This window comes from Diabrotica undecimpunctata, chromosome 3, assembly GCF_040954645.1.
Source record: "Diabrotica undecimpunctata isolate CICGRU chromosome 3, icDiaUnde3, whole genome shotgun sequence".
Taxonomy (NCBI): Eukaryota; Metazoa; Arthropoda; class Insecta; order Coleoptera; family Chrysomelidae; genus Diabrotica; species Diabrotica undecimpunctata.
The window spans coordinates 101081179-101101604 of NC_092805.1; the positions used below are offsets into that span (position 1 = coordinate 101081179).

General features: G+C 34.4%; 1 protein-coding gene across 1 annotated transcript in view; it reads left to right on the top strand.

Moving 5' to 3' along the window:
* nst (phosphoglucomutase 3-like protein nst) overlaps positions 1–20426 on the top strand; it is a 67434-nt gene that overhangs the window by 28746 nt on the left and 18262 nt on the right. The window contains exons 4-7 of the mRNA XM_072526413.1: positions 6799–7052; positions 11310–11515; positions 15922–16203; positions 19219–19376. Of these exons, the coding sequence (XP_072382514.1) occupies positions 6799–7052; positions 11310–11515; positions 15922–16203; positions 19219–19376 (900 nt within the window). The remainder of the gene's footprint in view (positions 1–6798; positions 7053–11309; positions 11516–15921; positions 16204–19218; positions 19377–20426) is intronic.

A 20426-nucleotide genomic window follows, 5' to 3' on the forward strand; every position in this document is an offset into this window, starting at 1 on the left:
GCTACATAAGTTGAAATCAGTTTTTTAAAGGATTATGAAAATATGAGAGATATTTTTCTTTATTTATGTATGTAACAATATTGATTTTATGTTTCTTCTGTAGCTCTTACTATTGAGCTATTGATAATAATTGGTGGGTGGTATTTTCTCTAGAACATTACTTATGGTTGTTGGAATGCTTGGTATTTAATAGTGCTGTTCATTTTAGCATCATCATCAGTTGGTGCTACAGCCCTTCGCGAGCCCTGGCCTGTCTCAAAACATTCTTCCACCCTTCCCTGTCGAGTGTGTATCTTCTTCATTCCCTTACTACAATCTTTCTTAAATCGTCCTGCACATCGTCCAGATATCTGGGTTTAGGTCGCCCCCTTCTTTTTCTTCCGACCGGCGTATTTAGCATGGTTATTTTAGCAGAATCACTTTAATCCATCTTCATAACGTGTCCCACCCATCTAAGGCGTTTTATTTTGATGGTTTTCACGATATCTGCATCATCAAAAAATCTAAAGAGTCAAAATTATAGTGCCTTCTCCACAAACCCTGCTCGGTAACTTCGCCACATATGGTCTTCAATACTTTTCTTTCAAAGATTATTATTGTTTTATAAAGTTTGCACTTTGTTGCTCTTGACATATTTCTCGCTCTTAGTTGAGGACATAGACCAAAGGCCAAAATAACAGCGTTTAGCCACATACCATTTAGTCATATAGCCATTTTGGCATACTATTATTTTAAAGAGGGAATTTAAATATAAGTGAGTCTAAGTGACGATGGATTCGACCGTTATTTGATGGAAATTCATTTTATATAACAATAAAAACACTAAAAAACTTTTGTTTTCAAAACTTCCACAAAATTTATTATAATTTATTATCACTACAGCTGTTTCGGCACAGTACCTTCCTGAAGTGAGCTATTTTTGTTATGTGTCTAACACTTTATAGTCTTTAACTGAATGAGGGAGAACTGTTTGTCTTAAATTGTACATTCAGAATTATATCTGTATTTTTTAATTTGTTAATTATCATAGATGCTAATATTGATAGCTTAAGTCCTTTATTTTGAATGTGAAGAATTTGAAATTGATTGTTAAAAGAATGATTATGACCTAGAAGGTGAAGTTCGTTCGTAGAATCTTGATCGAGATCGAATGTTTAGTTTAGTTTTGTCCACCAGTGTTAACGGTAAAAATTTTAGTATGCTTGTTAATTTATACAATGATAAAAATTCCAACACAACTTCGTTAGACCACTCTATAGTAAAATTACCACGATACTGACCGCTGACCGTACCCGTCTCTAGTCGCATCGGAAGGGTTTGGAGAGGTAAGTATTTCACGTTGCGTTGGTTACCGTCTTTATATTTTGTCTATTTATATTATGTATTTTCTATTTCTCTTCGCCGACGAAGAATGCCGCTCCACGTTTTGTCAGATCCTGGATTTAGAGTGCACCCTCGATCGCCTATTAACTTGCAAATAAAACAACAGTAAACGTAACTCGATACAGAACAAAGAAACTGTAAATAGCCCTAAAAAGTAAAGAAAGTAAGTCTGAAATTTATTTTAGATGGTTTTCAGAACGCCAGTTCATTTGTTTATGCCTCCATGTCTACTTTTATTTTTCTGACAAACATGTAGTAATTTATCGAGTATATTTGAAACACTTCCTACGAAACTGAGATCATCATTTTTAGAAACGCGGATTTTTATTTATGTTTCGAAAAGTGTAGAAACTCTGAAGCAAAATATATTTTAAATTGCATTTGACCGATCTGTGACTAAAGTGCAATACTACATTATAGAAAAAAATCTTCAAAACTGTGACATAATAATATACGATGCGAAAGTTTTAATGACATATTACGTAACAGTCAATGTAAAGGCACAGGGTTTCCCACTAATATTCCAAAATTTTTTTATAAATTAAGTGAGCTCCCAAATGTCCTAAATCAAAACTCTGTAAAATTTAGATGATATTACATATTTAGATTGTAGTTAGATTATTTGAAATAAAAATTATTGGTGCACGTACGTTGATTTTTTTTTCATTCCTTCCATATTTAGCTTTAAACTCACAAAAATATTTTCTAACATCGTGTCACGAGACCTACAATCTATGTACCATAACACCGGTCGTGTTTTTCTAAATCGATATCATACTTGTGCGACAAAATGTATTACGAAAGAATTGGGATAAGCCGTGCTTATTCGTTGGGAAAACCTAAACCGCTATACGTAGACGAATGATTCATTAACCTTTTGCCTCATAGCTTTTATTTTATATCATAAGCTAAATGTTAAAAAATATTTGACAGAGTCTAAAATATTTTTGTCTTCGTGGTAAAGAAGCATGGAAGCTTTATGGCATGGAAACGTGGACTTTGAAAAAAACATCTATCAACAAACTTGAAGCATTTGAAATGTGGTCATTAAGAAGAATGATGCGCATACCTTGGGTGGATAGAGTTCGAAACGATGACGTCCTTAACAGAGCCGGCGTGGAAAGAGAACTCTTTAAATTAATTAAAAAACGCAAGATTGGTTACCTTGGGCACATATTGAGAGGAGCAAAATATGAAATACCACAGTTAATCCTACAAGGGAAGATCGAAGGTAGGAGAGGAGCCGGCCGCAAACAATTATCCTGGTTAAGGAATATTAAAGAATGGACAGGAATACACAATACAGGCGAGCTGTGTCACGCCGCCAAGAACAGAATTCTAGTAATGAGATAGTCGCCTACGCACTTTGGTGTATGGCATGTTAAGAAGAAGAAGAAGGTAAAGAATGAGATTGTAAGTCCTCTATCAGGCACCTAAGCGCAGTCAACGTTTCATTCTTGATAAAGGCTTACACGTAAAGCATAAAGGCTTACACTTAAGACAGAATCGAGATTCATCAGAAACAATAAACCACTGCAATCCGCTATTGCCCAAGCCAAGTGTTCTCGTGCAAAATTCAATCTGACAATCCGATGTTCACGGAAAAGCATCAGCCCAGTAGCGCTAGTTGGAGAAGATAATCCAGCAGGATGAAGTCGTCTCCTAACTGTCTACTCATTTATATTTATGTTTTTCACTGCTTGCAGATAATTTCAGAGCGAAACTGGTGTGATTGTTCGGTTTCTCGATGCACTAAGACATTGCAGACATTGAATGACAAACACTATAAAAACAATTTACAATCCATCGATAAAATCCCAGAAACAAAAACAATTCTGATAATGGTTTTTAGAAATTTGAGTGATGGTCCTTTTTATTAAACGTTTATAGAAACAACAACTTTTTAAAGCAATTAGTAAACTACGCTAAAATCCAAAAAATACTTTATAAATACCCAAAATTAAAGTTTCTAGAATAACTTCATATTACGGGGTGATCCTAACTTTATATTAGGCAGTATATATTCTTATAGGGTCTTCTACGCGTTAACTGGAACGAGACAGGGATACTCCTGTCCCCCCGCTCTGCTGGAGCCAGACATTTTCATTCGGTAGGTTCGGATCTATTACATATATGTTTAACTGCCTTCCGTTGCGGTCCGGATGGAATATTTTGGAGCTCTTTTAAATTATTGTTGATAATAATACCAACACCATGGCTGTGTTCTCCAGTGCTTTTGCCTGAGTAGAAAATAGTATTATTATCCTTGGTGTAGTTTCTAGAATTTGGCCATTGAACTTCTGAAAGGCCCAATACTTATATGTATAATCTCTCCATTTCTAGCATGACTGTTGTTAATTTTCCTGCTTCATAAAATGTTCTTATATTCCACGTTGATACAGAAATAAACTACTTAGAAAACATTGGGAAGAAAACATTAGACCAATACCTGCGACCGAAAAAGACAGAAAGGAAAAAACCATGGATGACCGACGGTATATTACAGATGGACAGAAGAAGAGAATCCAAGCGGAAAGACTACGTTGCATATCAATTTCTAGACAAAGATAAAAAAGCTGCCAGAGAAGCTAACAATAGCAATCTGGAAGAACAGTGTGAAGAAATAGAGATATTGGAACTTAAAGACGATTCCTTCAACCTCCACAAAAAGATCAAAGAAGCAGCAGGCATCTATAAATCAAAAAGGCCGGGACACTTAATAAACGCTCAAGGCAATCCAATAGTTGATATTGAAGAAACAGAAACAACATGGATGAACTATGTGACAACAACATTTGAAGACGATAGGAATGTCACCATCACACAAAATAAAAATGACCATACCGGACCACCTATTCTCGAAGCGGAATTAGAAGCTGCTATAAACAACATTAAGGAGGGAAAAGCCGCAGGACCAGACGAGTTCTACTCAGAATTTTTGAAAATTATGGATAAAGACGAAGTAAAAAGACTTACCTTGATCTTCAACAATATATACCTAATTGGAAAAATACCCCAACAGTGGCTAAGATCAACTTTTATAACAATCCCTAAAAAACCCAATGCCAAAAAATGTGAAGATTATCGAATAATAAGCCTTATGAGCCATCTCCTGAAAACTTTTTTAAAAATTATACATAAAAGAATATATAAAAAGTGTGAAGAACACATGACAAACACACAATTCGGCTTCAGGGATGCATTGGGTACTCGAGAGGCACTTTTTGCAATATAAGTTCTCTTTCAAAGATGTAGAAACGTGAACTGTGATATATATGTGTGTTTTATTGATTACCAGAAAGCGTTCGATAGAATAAAACATGACGAACTGATGAAAATATTAAATTCAATTGGTCTAGACAGCAGAGATCGCCGTATAATATTCTTCTTCTTCTAATGGCGCTACAACCCTTTGTGAGTCTTGGCCTGCTTAACAATGTTCTTCCATTCTGCCCTGTCGGATACTTTCCTTCGCCACTGCCTGATGTTCATGGTTTTAAGATCCCTCTCTACGTCGTCTATCCATCTTTTACGGGGCCTTCCTCTTGTTCTGTTTTCTTGGGGCTTCCATCTCTGGACTACTTTTACAGCTCGATTATCTGGCATTCTTTCTAGGTGACCAAGCCAGTTTAGTCTTTGTGATTTTACAAATCTGACAATATCTGCGCTCTGCATTAGTTCATCCAGCTCGTGGTTCATTTTAATTCTCCACGAACTATCGCTGCATTGGGTTGGTCCAAATATCTTCCTTAGTATTTTGCGCTCAAATATTCTTAGTTGATTTTCATCAGTGGTTGAGAGGGTCCACGTTTCACATCCATATGTGACCACTGGTCTAATTACTGTTTTGTAGATTCTCAGCTTAGACTCACGATTCAGATCGCCGTATAATAAACAATATATATTACGAACAAACTGCAGCTGTTAGAGTTGGGGATCAGTTAAGAGACGACATAAAGATAAAAAGAGGTGTGCGAAAGAGGGATGTATATTGTCCCCATTATTGTTCAATCAATATTCAGAGCACATTATGAACCTAGCGCTAACGGACATAGACGAGGGAATACTTATAAACGGAGAACGATTGAACAACATAAGATACGCTGATAATAATGTCATTTTTGCAGACAGTCTTGAAGGTCTGCAGACACTTGTCTCCAGGATGGCTGGGCTTGATTTTAACATCAAAAAAACCAAATACATGGTTATAAGCAAAAATAGGATACCACCTGGTCAATTACTAGTTAACCAACAACCTATAACACAAATCACCAACTTTTGTTATCTGGATGCAAACTTAAATGAACAGTGGGACCAATCGACGGAAATTAAGATAAGAATCGAGAAGGCAAGATCAGCTTTCGTCAAAATGAAAAAGGTCTTTAACAGCCACGATATAAAAATTAGAAATAAAAGTTCGTTTACTAAAATGCTACGTATTCTCCGTTCTTTTATATGGCGTGGAGTCATGGACCTTAACTAAAGCATCACTGAAGAGACTCGAAGCATTAGAGATGTGGTGCTATAGACGCATGTTGAGAATTTCCTGAGAGTTACCAACGAAGAAGTACTACATAGAATGGGTAAAGAGCGCGAACTAGTCGTAACCATAAAACGTCGCAAACTAGAATACCTGGGCCATATAATGCGCAATCAACAACGATATGACCTACTTCGGACCATACTTCAAGGTAAAGTGCATGGGAAAAGAGGTCCAGGACGAAGAAGAATATCCTGGCTGCATAACCTGCGAAAATGGTTTAACTTAACCACTACCGGACTTTTCAGGGCAGCAGTCAACAAAGTCAGAATAGCCATCTTAGTGTCCAACATCCGTAACGGATAGGCACCATAAGAAGATATTCCACATTGCTATGCGTTTTAGATCGCTTACACTAAATTTGTTTTTCCGCCCGGGGATTCTTCGCACCCCTGTCTCATTAAAGGGACGCCGGGCACTCGGGGCCACTGTTTAATTTACGTCCATTTGTGGTTGTTCTTGAGAATCCGTAGGGATCTTTAATGCAGTGGTTTCTCCTTGCCTTCTGCATCCTTATGCCGTTGATCTTGGTTCATCCGCCTTTGAAATCGATTTCTCAATCTCAGTATAGTGTAAGCTCCATAAAGTTATTCCTCATTGCCATTACCTTTAAGGTCTCTCTGTCTTAACTGCATTGAATATACTTGGTATCATCATGAGTGAGCTTCAGCTGAACACGCACCACAATAAAACTCGCCGGTAGTTAAGCTAGCTACTGTCACAACTTTAGATTTAAATCAGATAAGATGTGTTATAACAATTTAGTGGAAAGTATGAGCACTTTATAAAGATGTAAATAATGTGGTCATTTTGATTTGATATGTATTCATGTTTTAAAAAATGATGTAATTTTATAAATAGACATATATTTCCAGTGACGAAAAATTGGAAGACACAATCAATGAACTTATCAAACTCTTCAACATCGATAACATGGGCGACAGGGTGGAGGTAGTTATAGGAAAAGACACGCGACCCAGTAGTCCCACATTGGCGAAAGCCGTCCAAGATGGAGTACTAGCATTGTCGGGGAAACCAGTAGATTATGGTATTGTCACAACGCCTCAGGTCCATTATTTTGTAGTTTGTAAGAATACTAATAGAGCTTATGGTCAACCCACAGAAGAAGGTAAGTTTAGCATCTGCAATAAAATTAATTTTCTTGTGAACACAGTGGGTAAAATGGGGATCATAAACATTACTGATTAAATACTGAACTATTTTTGGTGGCTTTAAATGCTGAATATGCTCTGCAGGTCTTGCTTCTATGTTGTAATATATTCATTATGATGTATCACTTTTCGACGTTTATCAAGCTTTCTCTGCCTCTGCACACTCCTCCAGTGCTTGTTCTCTTTTTCTTTTTCCCATCTGCTTCTTATACAATGTGTCAAATTAAGCAGGCACCATATGAGAAACTTTTTTATTTTTAGTGTTATGAAAAAAAAGTCATTGTTTATAAAAAGTTCTGCATGTCTAACGATATGTGGATATTGTTAACTCTTGCATAAAATTTATTTATTTATTTTTAACGGACTGCTGCCCAATAAGATTAACAATGTTTACAATAATTATATTCCAATATACTTATTTAAAAGAAATTTTCAATGTATACCTATCTACAAAAATTTCAATGTTTATGTGTGCCAATTAAAAATACAATAAAACAAAATAAAATATAAACATCACAAACTTAATCACGTAATTTAGTTTTACATATCAAAATTATGACTATCTATTCCACAGCCACTGAAATAAACAGATGCGTGAGATCAGAAATGAATTCATCTTCGGTGCAAAAAAATCTAGATCTGGGTGAATATTTGCACATCTTGTTGTGCTAGAGTGCTCGAGATAAAAAAATTATTATATTAATAGTTGGTTCTGTGAAGAGAAACATAAAAAGTTTGGTTTAATCGTGTTCTACGGAAAGGTACATGCACACCAACCTGTTCAAATAACTGAGGACACAAGACTGTAGAATTAATTATGCCATAAAGCATCTTTACATCTTTAATTAATCAAACAATGACAGAATACCAATTCATATTTTTTTGACAAACCGCGTATATGACTAAAAAAAATTTAATATCTGATGATTGTATTCTAGGTTTTAGATCATCCAGAACTTTTTATAAAGAATAACTTTTTTTATAAAACTAAAAATAAAAAAGTTTTCCATATGGTGCAGACATAATTGGCAAGCCAGTCTTAAATGCTTCCAATCTTTTGCACATTATTACTTTTATACCAAGAGAGGTTGTGGTTCTATCTATCTCATTGCCTAGTGATCTCAAGATTGAGGACTAGAATTTAAAACAAAACAGCAAAAATATAAAATGGATAGAAAAAAATGGAATGTGCAAAAGATAAGAGATGCGACAATTGCAAAACGGTACTCGGAAAACATCATCAACAGGCTAAAGAATCAAAATGTAAATGAAGAAGGCCAGACAGATGCAGACAGATAGAAACAGAAAATTGTGCCCGTAAAATTGGTTTGACGATGAATGCAAGAATACAATAAAATAAAAAAATTAAGCCTACAGAAAGATGCTTACTCGACGAACTAGAACAACTGTAGATAATTACCAGACAAAGAGAAGAGAAGAAAAGAGGAAAAGAGAAAGATAACAAAAGAAAAAAACGAAACCACTTAAATAAGGTACTTAAATATATAGAAAATCTTAACAGAGAAATAATTCAGAGCATTCTGTTAAAGAATGCATAAAGTTAACATCAACAGAAAAGAATTCAAGACAACTACAATGGACAACTACATGGACAAAGTCAGAATGGTGACCTATTAACAACAATGAAAGATGTATTGAATAGATGTGTGGAATACTTTAACGAGGCACTTAATATAGAGGAAGAAGAAGAAAACCTGGAAGACGAAAGAGATGAGATAGGCGGAACAGACGAGAGGGAAGAGGAACCACCAACGATTCTTGAAGTTGAAAGATGCAGTTAAAAACTAGCCAGAAACAAATCACCCAGAATAGATAATATACCAGCTGACCTATATAAAGAAGGTAGCCACGATACCATAATGTCACTACAGCAGCTCTTAAAAAGTGTGGACCCAGAAATCCCTCCTCAGTGATTGGAATATTGAAATATTTTGCACCATACACAAAAAAGGAGATATCTTTGAATGCTCTATCCACACAGGAATTACGCTTCTAAACGCAGTGTATAAAATATTTTCCACAGTGCTATGCCACCGTATGGCCACCATTCGCAGAACGAATAGTAGGAAAATACCAGGCTGGTTTCATAGGTGGCAAATCGACAATTCATGAGATTGTAACCCTGAGACAAAAATTTTAGAAAAAACCACTGAAAAACATTGAAAATCCTTGCCTATGCTGATGATATCAATGTTGTTGGGTGAAAGAATTATCTACAAAGTGGGTTTATTAATAAACACCAACAAAACGAAGTATATGAAATTAAGCACGCAGCCTCAAACCCCACGCCCACTTATAGAAAACGACGTAATCGAAGCAGTGAACGAATTTGTGTACATGGGAGCTCTCGTTAACACTGAAAATAATACTACCGCATAAATAAACCTCTGAATTTGCACGGCCAACAGATGTCATTTTGGGCTCAATCTCCTTAAATCCTCAATTATATCGAGAAATACAAAAGTAAAACTCTACAAAATAATAATACGCCCAGTCCGTATGGTTCAGGCACCTGGACTCGAACAAAAAGTAATGAAAACATGTTGGGATATTTCAAAAGAAAAGTACCAAGGCGGATGTATGGAGCGGTGAATGACAATGGAGTGTGGAGAAGACGATACAACTTCGAACTTTATAGAACATACCAGGAACCAGATATTGTAAAACATATTAAAATAGGACGTCTGAGGTGGATAGGACATTTAATGCAGATAGACCAAAATGACCCAGCTAGAAAAACGCTTCTTGAGAGACCTATTGGCCAGAAACGAAGAGGAAGACCCAGAACAAGATTCCTTGATAATATCGATGAAGACATGAGAAATATTGGAATACGTGCTTGGCAGAGGAAGGCGATGTTATAAGGCTTATGGATTATCTCTAACAGTTTTAGGAGACGATTCATGAAGCTTATCGTACGGTATTCTTCGCATTCCTTGGCTCTTTGTTTGCTTTACTTTAAATTACTTGCAGTTCTTTACCAAAGTTCCTAACGTTTAGGGTGGATGCTGGATCTGGTTTAACCGTTTTGATATTTCAGTCCAAATGTGTTCATACAATGTATATTTTTTGAGCCAGATAGCCGATCCATTTTTTTTTATTTCATCCTATTGTATCCTTTCATTTACAATTTTGTACGGAGGAGGCGGGCAATATCATAGAAAAAAAAAACGAATCTTTCACATATTGTTCCAAGTAAGATATTGTACACTTGTCGGCTCTATAACTCTGTCTCGATATATCATAGTTTTCATTTTATTCATGAAATTATATATCCATTACAGGCGTACAAACGGAATATTGACTCATCACTAAACAAATAATGCTTTAACTTTGAAAATTCAAGTTACTGCCTTTTCTGTCCACGTCAATTTACACACGCTACTGCACCTTCAGTATAGGGTGTGTACTTTTCGAGTAACCTGCACTAAAACTGTTTCTTATTAAAGCTGTGTAGCTATGTTTATTTTGGAAGTCATGAATTGAATTTGAATTCAGCATGAATTGTAACTCACTCTCGTTCTCCTCCATGCGCGAAGGCTGCAGTTCGTGTTGTTGAAGACCGATTCCACGCTCTACTTATGATATTTTGTGCTACATTCAGTATGGTTCTGAAGTTATTTTCTTTTTAAGGGTCGTTTACTGGTTTTAATAGGAAAAACCACAATTTTATTTGGAAATACGTGTATTTTGACGTTTCGATTTTCTTTTCGGAAATTTCCGATTTCCGAAGTACAAATAATATCAAATAAAGAGAGTAAACTACATTTAGTCGTCGAGCGATTTCTTAAGATATACTTGTTCAATATACCAATTTCTCGAGTTACACAGGTTTTAGTCGATGTAGGCATATTTGTAATACGAATTCTCCAATTAATTGTTATTAATCAGGTAATCAAACGATTAAGAGCACTTCTATTTAACTGAATTGATATCATTTCAAAAAATATTCACGATAAATCCTGAGTTGTACTATACAAGACATTCCTTTCGCGAGTACTTTTAAATGAAAAAGTTAGAATTATCCATTTCAGTTGTTGAGGTGTGTACCTAGATAGTATTTTAATTCTTTATATTCAGATATCGCATTTAGTATTTTCTTTTTCACGGTGTGAATATTACTTTCTTTTCATTACTGATACTTTTTGTGTTACATGGTGTTTTTATCATTAAATCATTATGGTGTTTTTTAGGGTACTACAGAAAACTGATAAACGCTTTTCTAAGAATAAGAGGTGATAAGTATAATAAAGACAATTACGATAATAGAGTGATATATGATGGTGCTAATGGTGTAGGTGCTAAGAAAGTAAAATATTTAAGGGAGGTTTTGAAAGATAGTCTTCTTGTCGAAATGTACAATGATGAAATAATTGGATCAGGGAAACTAAATCATTTGGTAAGATCTTTAATAAAATAATAATTACATTATTGATTTTATATTACAGCAATTATATTATATATTGGGGTTTTAACTAACAATATTAGGTATGCCGATGACGCCGTAATAAAATCCGTATACTCTGTCCGGTGGTTCTTTGCACAGTCATCACTAAATTTATACGATTTAAATTAAAACATGTCGTTGATATAAGAAATAGAAATGGTTAACATATTGATGAACGTTTTCGAAGTTTTTTTAATATTGATTTTCCAATTTTCGGAAACGTACAGGTGGGCTAAACTCAACGTTTAAACGTTTATACCAAAGTAATGTTTAATGGATGATAATCAGAATTACGGGAATTGTTTTCATTACTGATGAGCAAATTAGTGGGTTATTAATCGAAAAGCGGAATATCGATTTTTCGATGAATGTTTCAATTTGTTTCAAATTTTATTAATATCCATTAAATTCTAAAGATGGTTGAAGCAGGCAAGCTAAAGAAGAGTAGTTATCTGCAGAATGCGCTGAAGTGGAAACATTTGACGCACATCACGTTTCATTAAATTTAGACCATAATCGGATTCGATCAAAATATATGGTTTAACCAGAGGCAGAGGCAGTACAATTTTCACATAGGTATAGTTGTGGCAACAACTGAAGAAAAGCTAAAAGAAAGCTAAAACTCTTTTTAGTGATCAAAGAAGCTCAAATCATAACACCAATCATAAAGTTGTATATATCTAAGGATGAGAGCTCGACCAAGCATTGAAATTAACACCAAAAATTAAAAGCTTAGCCCAAATGATATTTTCGCTGAAGTATTAAAATTATTTACAGAAGAGTGAGTTGTTTCTGCATTAATGGATATTTATTTATATAAAAAAATTTGTCGTACGGTAATGGATTGGATAGGCCAGTAACAGAAGAAACGAAGGTCATGGACATGTCTTCAATCAGTTGTTGGTGTCACCAAAGCAAAGTCTTTGATGAACAGCCTTGAAATTAAATATCAGCAATATTGTTTAAAGACATAAGTGGATTTTCGTACCGAGTACGGGTTGAAAACGATTGACGGATTAAGATAAGCGTCTCACAATTGAATATTGTGCACGATGTTTGGCTGTGGTGTACGAGGATCTACATTTCTTGTCCGAAGTGTAGTTCTCCCCTAAAGTCACTTTAACTTGTATGGCTTTATCAATCACCAAATAACTGCTTTCTTGGTTTTGAAAAAACCAGATCTTATCGTCCAAAAACCGCTATATTTTGTGCATGTGACGATATGGTGTGGAGTTTTAGGAAACGTTGTATTAAGTCCGTATTTCATTGATGATGATGACACACCTCTTACCTAGAAAGTTTATACGAACATTATGGTCAAGCCATTTATTATAGACGGTGGTTCTAACCAGACGGGGCTATCTGTCATACCGCACGACAGTATGTGCTATATTGCAAGAAACCTTTCCAGGACGAATCATTTCCCGTGGTTTTGATTTACGCTATCCATCACATGCTTCCGATCTGACACTGTCTGATGTTTACATCTGAATAATGTTAAAGGAGTACATGCTCAGCTGCCCAGATCTACCCAATGAACCCTGCGCAATGAAGCATAGTACTTTCCAGTACTGTACATTTCATTGTATACACTAATATACCACTCAAAAAATCATATGCAGAATTGAGCAGGCGAGACAGGCTTTTCTAAAGTTAAAAACAATATTAATAAGGCGAGATATGGGGAAAACTTGCAAACGTGTTCGAAATGTGGACATTCTAGAGACACAGACTAATCTCTGTGTATTATGTCAAATGAATAAGCGAACCAAAATTGTTAACACCGTCAAGAAGAAAAAAATTAGAATATTTTGGTAAGAAATAATACTGAAAGGATTTAGAATAAAAACAGAAACAGTGGAGACAAGCTCTTGAAGAAAAAGGTTTAAAACTTAGTAGGACAAAAATGTAGTATTTGGAATATTTGTTTAAATATGGAGTTACCACTACAAATAAAATGATAACTGTGGATGGTGAAATGATTGAAAAGTAATAGTTTTAAGTAAGTAGGATTTATATTACAGAGTAATGGGGAAATAAATGGAGACGGATAGGGCGGGATGGATGAAGTGGAAGGAAGCGAGTGGTGGGTTGTGTGACAGAAATATCCCAATGAATCTGAAATGAAAATTCTATAAAACTGCCACAAGGCCAGCTATGATGTACGGAACTGAATGTTTGGCAATTAAAAAGAAAAAGGAATAACGAATGCATGTGGCGGAAATAAGAATGTTTAAATATATGAGTGGAGTAACAAAATAGGATAAAATTAAGAATGAGTATATTAGAAGTCTAGGGGTGGCTAAAAATGAGGGAGCATAGCTAAGATGGTTTTTGCATGTTCAATGTTGAGACGCTAATTACTCAACACGAACAATTGGTGATGCATGTTCCTGGAAGGAGTAGGGGAGGAAAACTAAAGAATACCTGGAGGAGACGCTTAGGCAGGCGGTAAAGGGATTGATATTGATATGACCCAAGATAAAAACTTTCATTCAAAAAAAAAACAAGTTCTCCTGAATGTCTTAATATCGTAAATACTATTGTAACGCACTATCAACTTAGATGGGTAGAAATGGCCCAGAAGTTGAGCGCTATTTTTGGGTAACGTAAAAATATAACCTAAGGGTATAACCTAAGGGTGTCTTTGAATTTAGATTCAACGAAGAAACTCAGGTTTAAAGACGTCCACAATGCAACCGGCTCTCAGGTAATTTCAAAGACATAACGGCCAACGTTGGGAAGTGAGTCAACAGATCTTGATTGGGGAGACTGAAGTTGGAAAGAAAGTAAAAAAAATAGAATCATACCAACTGAAAGGGAAATAGATAAAAAAATGAACTAAACAAAAAGCCCGTCACCTTATATGTTCTCCAAGTGACAAGGAAATCTCAAGGATCCTATATATTCGAGGATTCATACAAAAATAAAAAATATAAAAAAAATAGAACAAGTAGGTTTAATCTTTTCCTAAAATGTCCAAAACAAAAAGAAACAATCAAATATGTGGTACCACTAAAACACTGAAAACTTTGTTTTCAAACTTCCACAAAATTGTGGAATTTTGTGGAAGTTTGAAAACAAAGTTTTCAGTGTTTTATTGTTACATAAAATGAATTTCCATCAAGTAACGGTCGAATCCATCAATTATGTGGTATGTATTATAGTTATTAGAATTATTTATTTGTTGTACAAGAGAAGTTAAGGATCTGGTTCTAAGTTGTTCTGTTCCAATCGGTCGATTGTTGAAAATTCCTTATTTATAAACGATAAAGGATAATCATTTTTTAATAAAACAGATGTTAACAAATGATTCTCTTCTAAGAACGAATTTTCGTTAGAACAAGTAATTTTGGCTCTATCGTATAGGGATTGAATGATTCCCTTTTTAATATTGATGTTGTGATTTGAGTTGTAATTTAGCTATCTGCTGGTGTGTGTTGGTTTTCTATACACCTGAGTTTCATATCCAGTATCGTTCTTAGAGATTAAAATATCCAGGAATGGTAATGTGTTATTGTATTCCTTTTCTATGGTAAATGTTATTATCTCTTCTTTATCGTTTATATCATTCAGGAATATGTCCAACAACATGGATATATCACGAATTGCGAATACTGCTTCAATTTTATTCACATAAGCAGGCAGTTGGACATGTCTTATCATCTGGTGAATAAGAGATAAATTAGAAATTAAGGAAACCGTAATTGATTTCTCAAAAATAAAGCACAAAAACTGCCAAAGATACAACTATATCGGCAAAGATGTATTCAAGCAACCAAGCGTTGCTCGTACCGGGACAGTCCTGGTACGACCTGAATGGTCCAGCGCCAAAATTAGAATCAGAATGCCAAGACGATCTCCGAGACGACACCCTTTAGCCGGTGGAAAATTTCAACGCAAAAAGAATTCGAAATGTTCGTGCCTATTCTGATTGAACTCCGACATTTTAAAATCCATGCGGGACTGACAGAGAATAGCGAAATAATAGAAGGGCAGTAACTATCTCGGCAGAGGCATCTCACAGTACAAACAAACATTTAGTTTATCCTTCGAAGGTTTTTAGACGCAATTTTCAAAGTGGTAAATAAAGATCTTATTGAAAGTTATATGATATTGAGAGTGGGCAAAAAAATACTACACTATTGAAGGATTAGAAAACTAAGTAAAATGAAGATTTCTTCAGAGGCGTGCAAAGTAGAAATTATCTTCCTATCTCCTCCGTACGCCTTCAATACTAGGAAGAAACTTTTTGTTACAATTTAATGCATCCTTAGCTATGTAATCATTTTGCGAAATATGTTCTATCTATCTTTATCTATTTAAATACGTATTCTATAGTGTATATTATGTTTTAGTGTGGTGCAGACTACGTCAAGTCTCAGCAAAAATTTCCTAATGGTCTTCCCAAAGAGAAAAATGTTCGTTGTTGTTCTGTAGATGGCGACGCCGATCGTATTGTGTATTATTACCTTGACGATAACGAAAAATTCCATCTCTTAGACGGTGATAAAATAGCTACTTTGGCTGCTGCTTATCTTAAGGAAATCTTGCAAAAGACTGGTTTGAAATTGAAAATAGGGTTAGTTCAGACCGCGTACGCTAACGGAGCGTCGACTGAATACATATCTAAAAATTTAGTAAGTAAATTTTATATTTTATTTTTTTTTATGTTCGATTTCTGTATTTCTACCGGATAAAAGTTTCACAAACTACAAGCACATAGAAATAAATTAAGGTCTATTTTGCTACCATTTAGAATCATTCTGTTCATTGGAGAATGTTTAGCAAAATTCACCTATGAAACTTGTCTTTAAAATTGTCCATAATAATTATCGAAGGTTGTACTTTAATGGCGTCTCTCCAAACCAGTGTAGAAGTCATCTTTATTCATTTCTCCATAGTAATGAGATAATTTGGTTTTTGAAGAATATATTGCTTGTGCACCGTCAATAAATCGATCCTCACTACCAGCATTAATTATAATATATTTGTAAAAAAAAAAATAAAAAGTTTTATAAACTTAATAAACCGAATGCTGATAATAATAATATATAGTTAACGAATTGACCAATGTGACCAACCTTTTACTATCTGTTTTTGTAGTTCTGACACTTCTTTTGTGTTCACTTTGCCACCTATTTTCCATTTTGAAAGATCCATGTTTCATAAATGAAAATAAACTTATACAAAAATGCTTCCTTCCCTGCAATAAAATGTCTTAAAAATAAAGTTCTTTTTAATATTAGGAAATCAATGCCTTGCTGAATATTTTTCACGTAATACATAACAATAATCAACAGACAAACAAAATTCTTACTATTAAGATTATAATTTATCGACCACACTGTAAGCATTTATGCCAATTCCCCAAATGTCATTGTCATGTGAATTATACTCGTATCAACGTCGTATCATTAGGAACCATACACAAAAATTCCTCGACAGGAAGTTCTCATTATTATGGGCGATTTTAATTCCAAGATTGAAGCTGGAGATAAGACACAGTACATTGGAGCACATGGACTTGGATTCAGAAACGAGAGAGGAGACCTCCTAGAAAAATTCGCAGAAAACTCAGAACTAGTTGTCACTAACACAGTCTTCCAATTACCACCTCGCAAGCTGTATACGTGGAAATCCACTCAAGACAGACCCGGGAGAATTATTAGGAATCAAATAGACTACATTTTAGTAAATAAAAAATTCCGAAACAGCTTTATATCTGTCAAGAGTTATCCTGGAGCAGACTTGGAGACAGACCACGTTCCACTGGTGGGAGTATTTTGAGTCAAACTCAAAACAGTGCAGAAAAGGAAAGCACAATCATACGACCTACATATGCTGAAATACCTTGATACGAGGATGAGAGTCCAAGCCGCGTTAAACGAGCAAGTGACTGCAATTAGAGACGAATCGAACGAAGAACAAACAATCAAACATATTACAGAAATAATGCAAAATGTAAAGGATAAACACTTAAAAACAGATAAGTTAATGAAGAAAAAATCATGGACGACAGATGAGATCCTGAAACTAATGGACGAGAGAAGAGAAACCAAAAATGACCCAGACAAATATAAAACCATAATAATATTAATAAGAACGAAAATCAGCGAGGCGAAAGAAAAAGAAGCAAGGGAAAGATGCGAAGAAATTGAGACTCTGCAGTCAAAGTACGATAGTCACAATGTACATAGGAAAGTTAAAGAACTCACAGGGGGACTAAAACGAAGGCAGAAAGGAAATATAACTGATTATAACGGAAACATCATCTTGTACAAACAGAGTAAAATAAGAACGTGGAAAGAATATCTAGAAAAACTATTTGAAGACCAAAGAGATAACACCTTTGAGCTAGAAGAAGAAGTAAATGATGGACCAAGAATATTACAGCAGGAAGTTTATGTCAATAAACGCGAATATTACGCAATAACACAGTTAAAGGATGGCAAAGCGACAGGCCCTGATAATGTACAAGCAGAACTACTCAAACTAATGGACAACGAATCAATAGCAATAATCACAAAGATATTCAACAACAAAAACAACTCTGGAGAAATACTAACAGAATGGCTGAAATCTGAGTTTATTGCACTTCCAAAAAAACCAGGAGCCAAAACATGCAAAGATTACCGTACTATAAGCCTAATGAGTCATCTAAAATTGTTCCTAAAGATAATTCATAAGAGAATCTACAAGCTATGTGAAAGTCAAATTTCCCCCAACCAGTTCGGTTTCACAAATGCTGTTGGTACTAGAGAGGCTTTGTTCTCAGTACAAGTCTTATTCCAGAGATGCAAAGACGTCAACTGCGACGTATACGTATGTCTGGTTGATTACGAGAAAGCGTTTGATCGAGTACAGCCCGACAAGATGATGCAAATACTAAAAGAAGCAGGAACTAACAACCAAAATCTGAAAATAATTAGAAATCTTTACTGGAATCAGACAGCAAATCTCAGAGTTGAAGGTGAACACACTGACTATGCGAATATCATGCGTGGAGTGAGGCAAGGCTGTATTTTGTCTCCTCTAATCTTCAATCTGTACTCTGAAAGAATATTTATCGAAGCTTTGCACGAAACTGAAAAAGGTAAAGAACCTCAGAATCTGGTTAAATACAACATCTGTGCAGCTTTTAAACGCTGTTGCAGATAAGATAAAGATTGCCATGATGATCGCCAACATTCGTAACGGATAGGCACATCAAGAAGAAGGGTCGTACGGTTTTCTAATCTATTTAATAAAAATTATTTTTGGAGTACTAAACTAACGATTGTTTCATAAAATTATATTATTAATAATAAAAAATGTTTTTGGTTATGCCTATGAAAGATCGAGCAGCTCCGTAATGGTGTTGTATTTTTAGCTTTGTTGGGGAAATTTCAACTGTAAGGTTGATGTTATGAAAATTTTAAATACAAATGACGTCAGTTTGTATAAATCACTATATATATATATATATATATATATATATATATATATATATATATATATATATATATATATAGTGCCTAATAAACTGTGTTGTTTGTATATATATATATATATATATATATATATATATATATATATATATATATATATATATATATATATATATAGTATAATGAATAATTTCTATTATTTTGATAATATTGTTTCTCTTTTAGAACGTACCTGTAGCTTGTGCATCCACAGGAGTGAAACATTTACATAAACTAGCTTTAACTTATGATATTGGTGTATATTTTGAAGCAAATGGACACGGTACTGTCGTGTTTAGTAATGAGGCGAAAAAAACTCTGGTTGCTGGTACGAAAAGTGATAGGTAATAAAAATATTTTATGTTACAATTTTCTTCATTACGTATTATTCAAACATTGGTTAGTCGAGAAATACATTTTCTTTAATTACCTGTTTCTCTATTCCTATAAGTATAAGGGAATACATCCCAGAAAGGAATCTACATGAGCAGATGGAAGCTCGACAGTAAACACATTAACGGATCTTTCTTCAATGGGGCGTAGAGAAAACAAAGAAGAATACAGTACTTACCTGAATCTCCTTTCATTCTGAACCATAAGCATGGATAAAGAGGTATACATACAAACATTTTGCTTTAAGAGATTGAAGAAAAACACGTTAAAATTTAAATAAAAGTCATTAGTTATTCGAAAAATGTTTGTATTTGTTATCTCATATTTTGCAATTTATTGAAATAATACTACTCTTCGACGTAAGTTCATATAATGAGATTATGTGAAATAAAATGGTCTGGATCTAGCGAAATCGAAGTCGACGGGGTCAAAGTGTACTATTCTGGAAATGTAGACATGCATTACTACAATGTCGTTGCTGTAATGGTTGATATAGTCGGTTCGCTAATCGCAGTCCCAACTGTCTAGGGAATTTAGTAATTATTTTTTTGTGAAGTTAGTTATATTTTGACAGACTAGAAGTAGCTGAAAATTACTATACCACCAAGCACACCTGCTCGTAGCTAGTATTAATTGTAAACAAACATTTATTCACATGCAGTTTATGAACAAAATAAAACTGCGGGAATTAAAACAACAAATCAAGGGTTTAATATTTATATTTTTGAAATTATATAATCGTTTATAGATTTGTATATGTTACTGTGAAAGCCTGAAATTCAGATTATTGGTTAAATATCATATTTGCTAACATTCGCCCATGAATGTCGATATTCATTTTTGCTGTATGTTAAAAACATATTTTTTTATCAAGAAAAAATAAAAAATTAATTGGGTATGTTTTTTATTTGGGAAAATTGTTTTAGTAAACATAAGATTTTTTAATTTTGATATATAATGTGAAAAAAAAAACACAAAAACAAAACAAAGGAAATGTATTA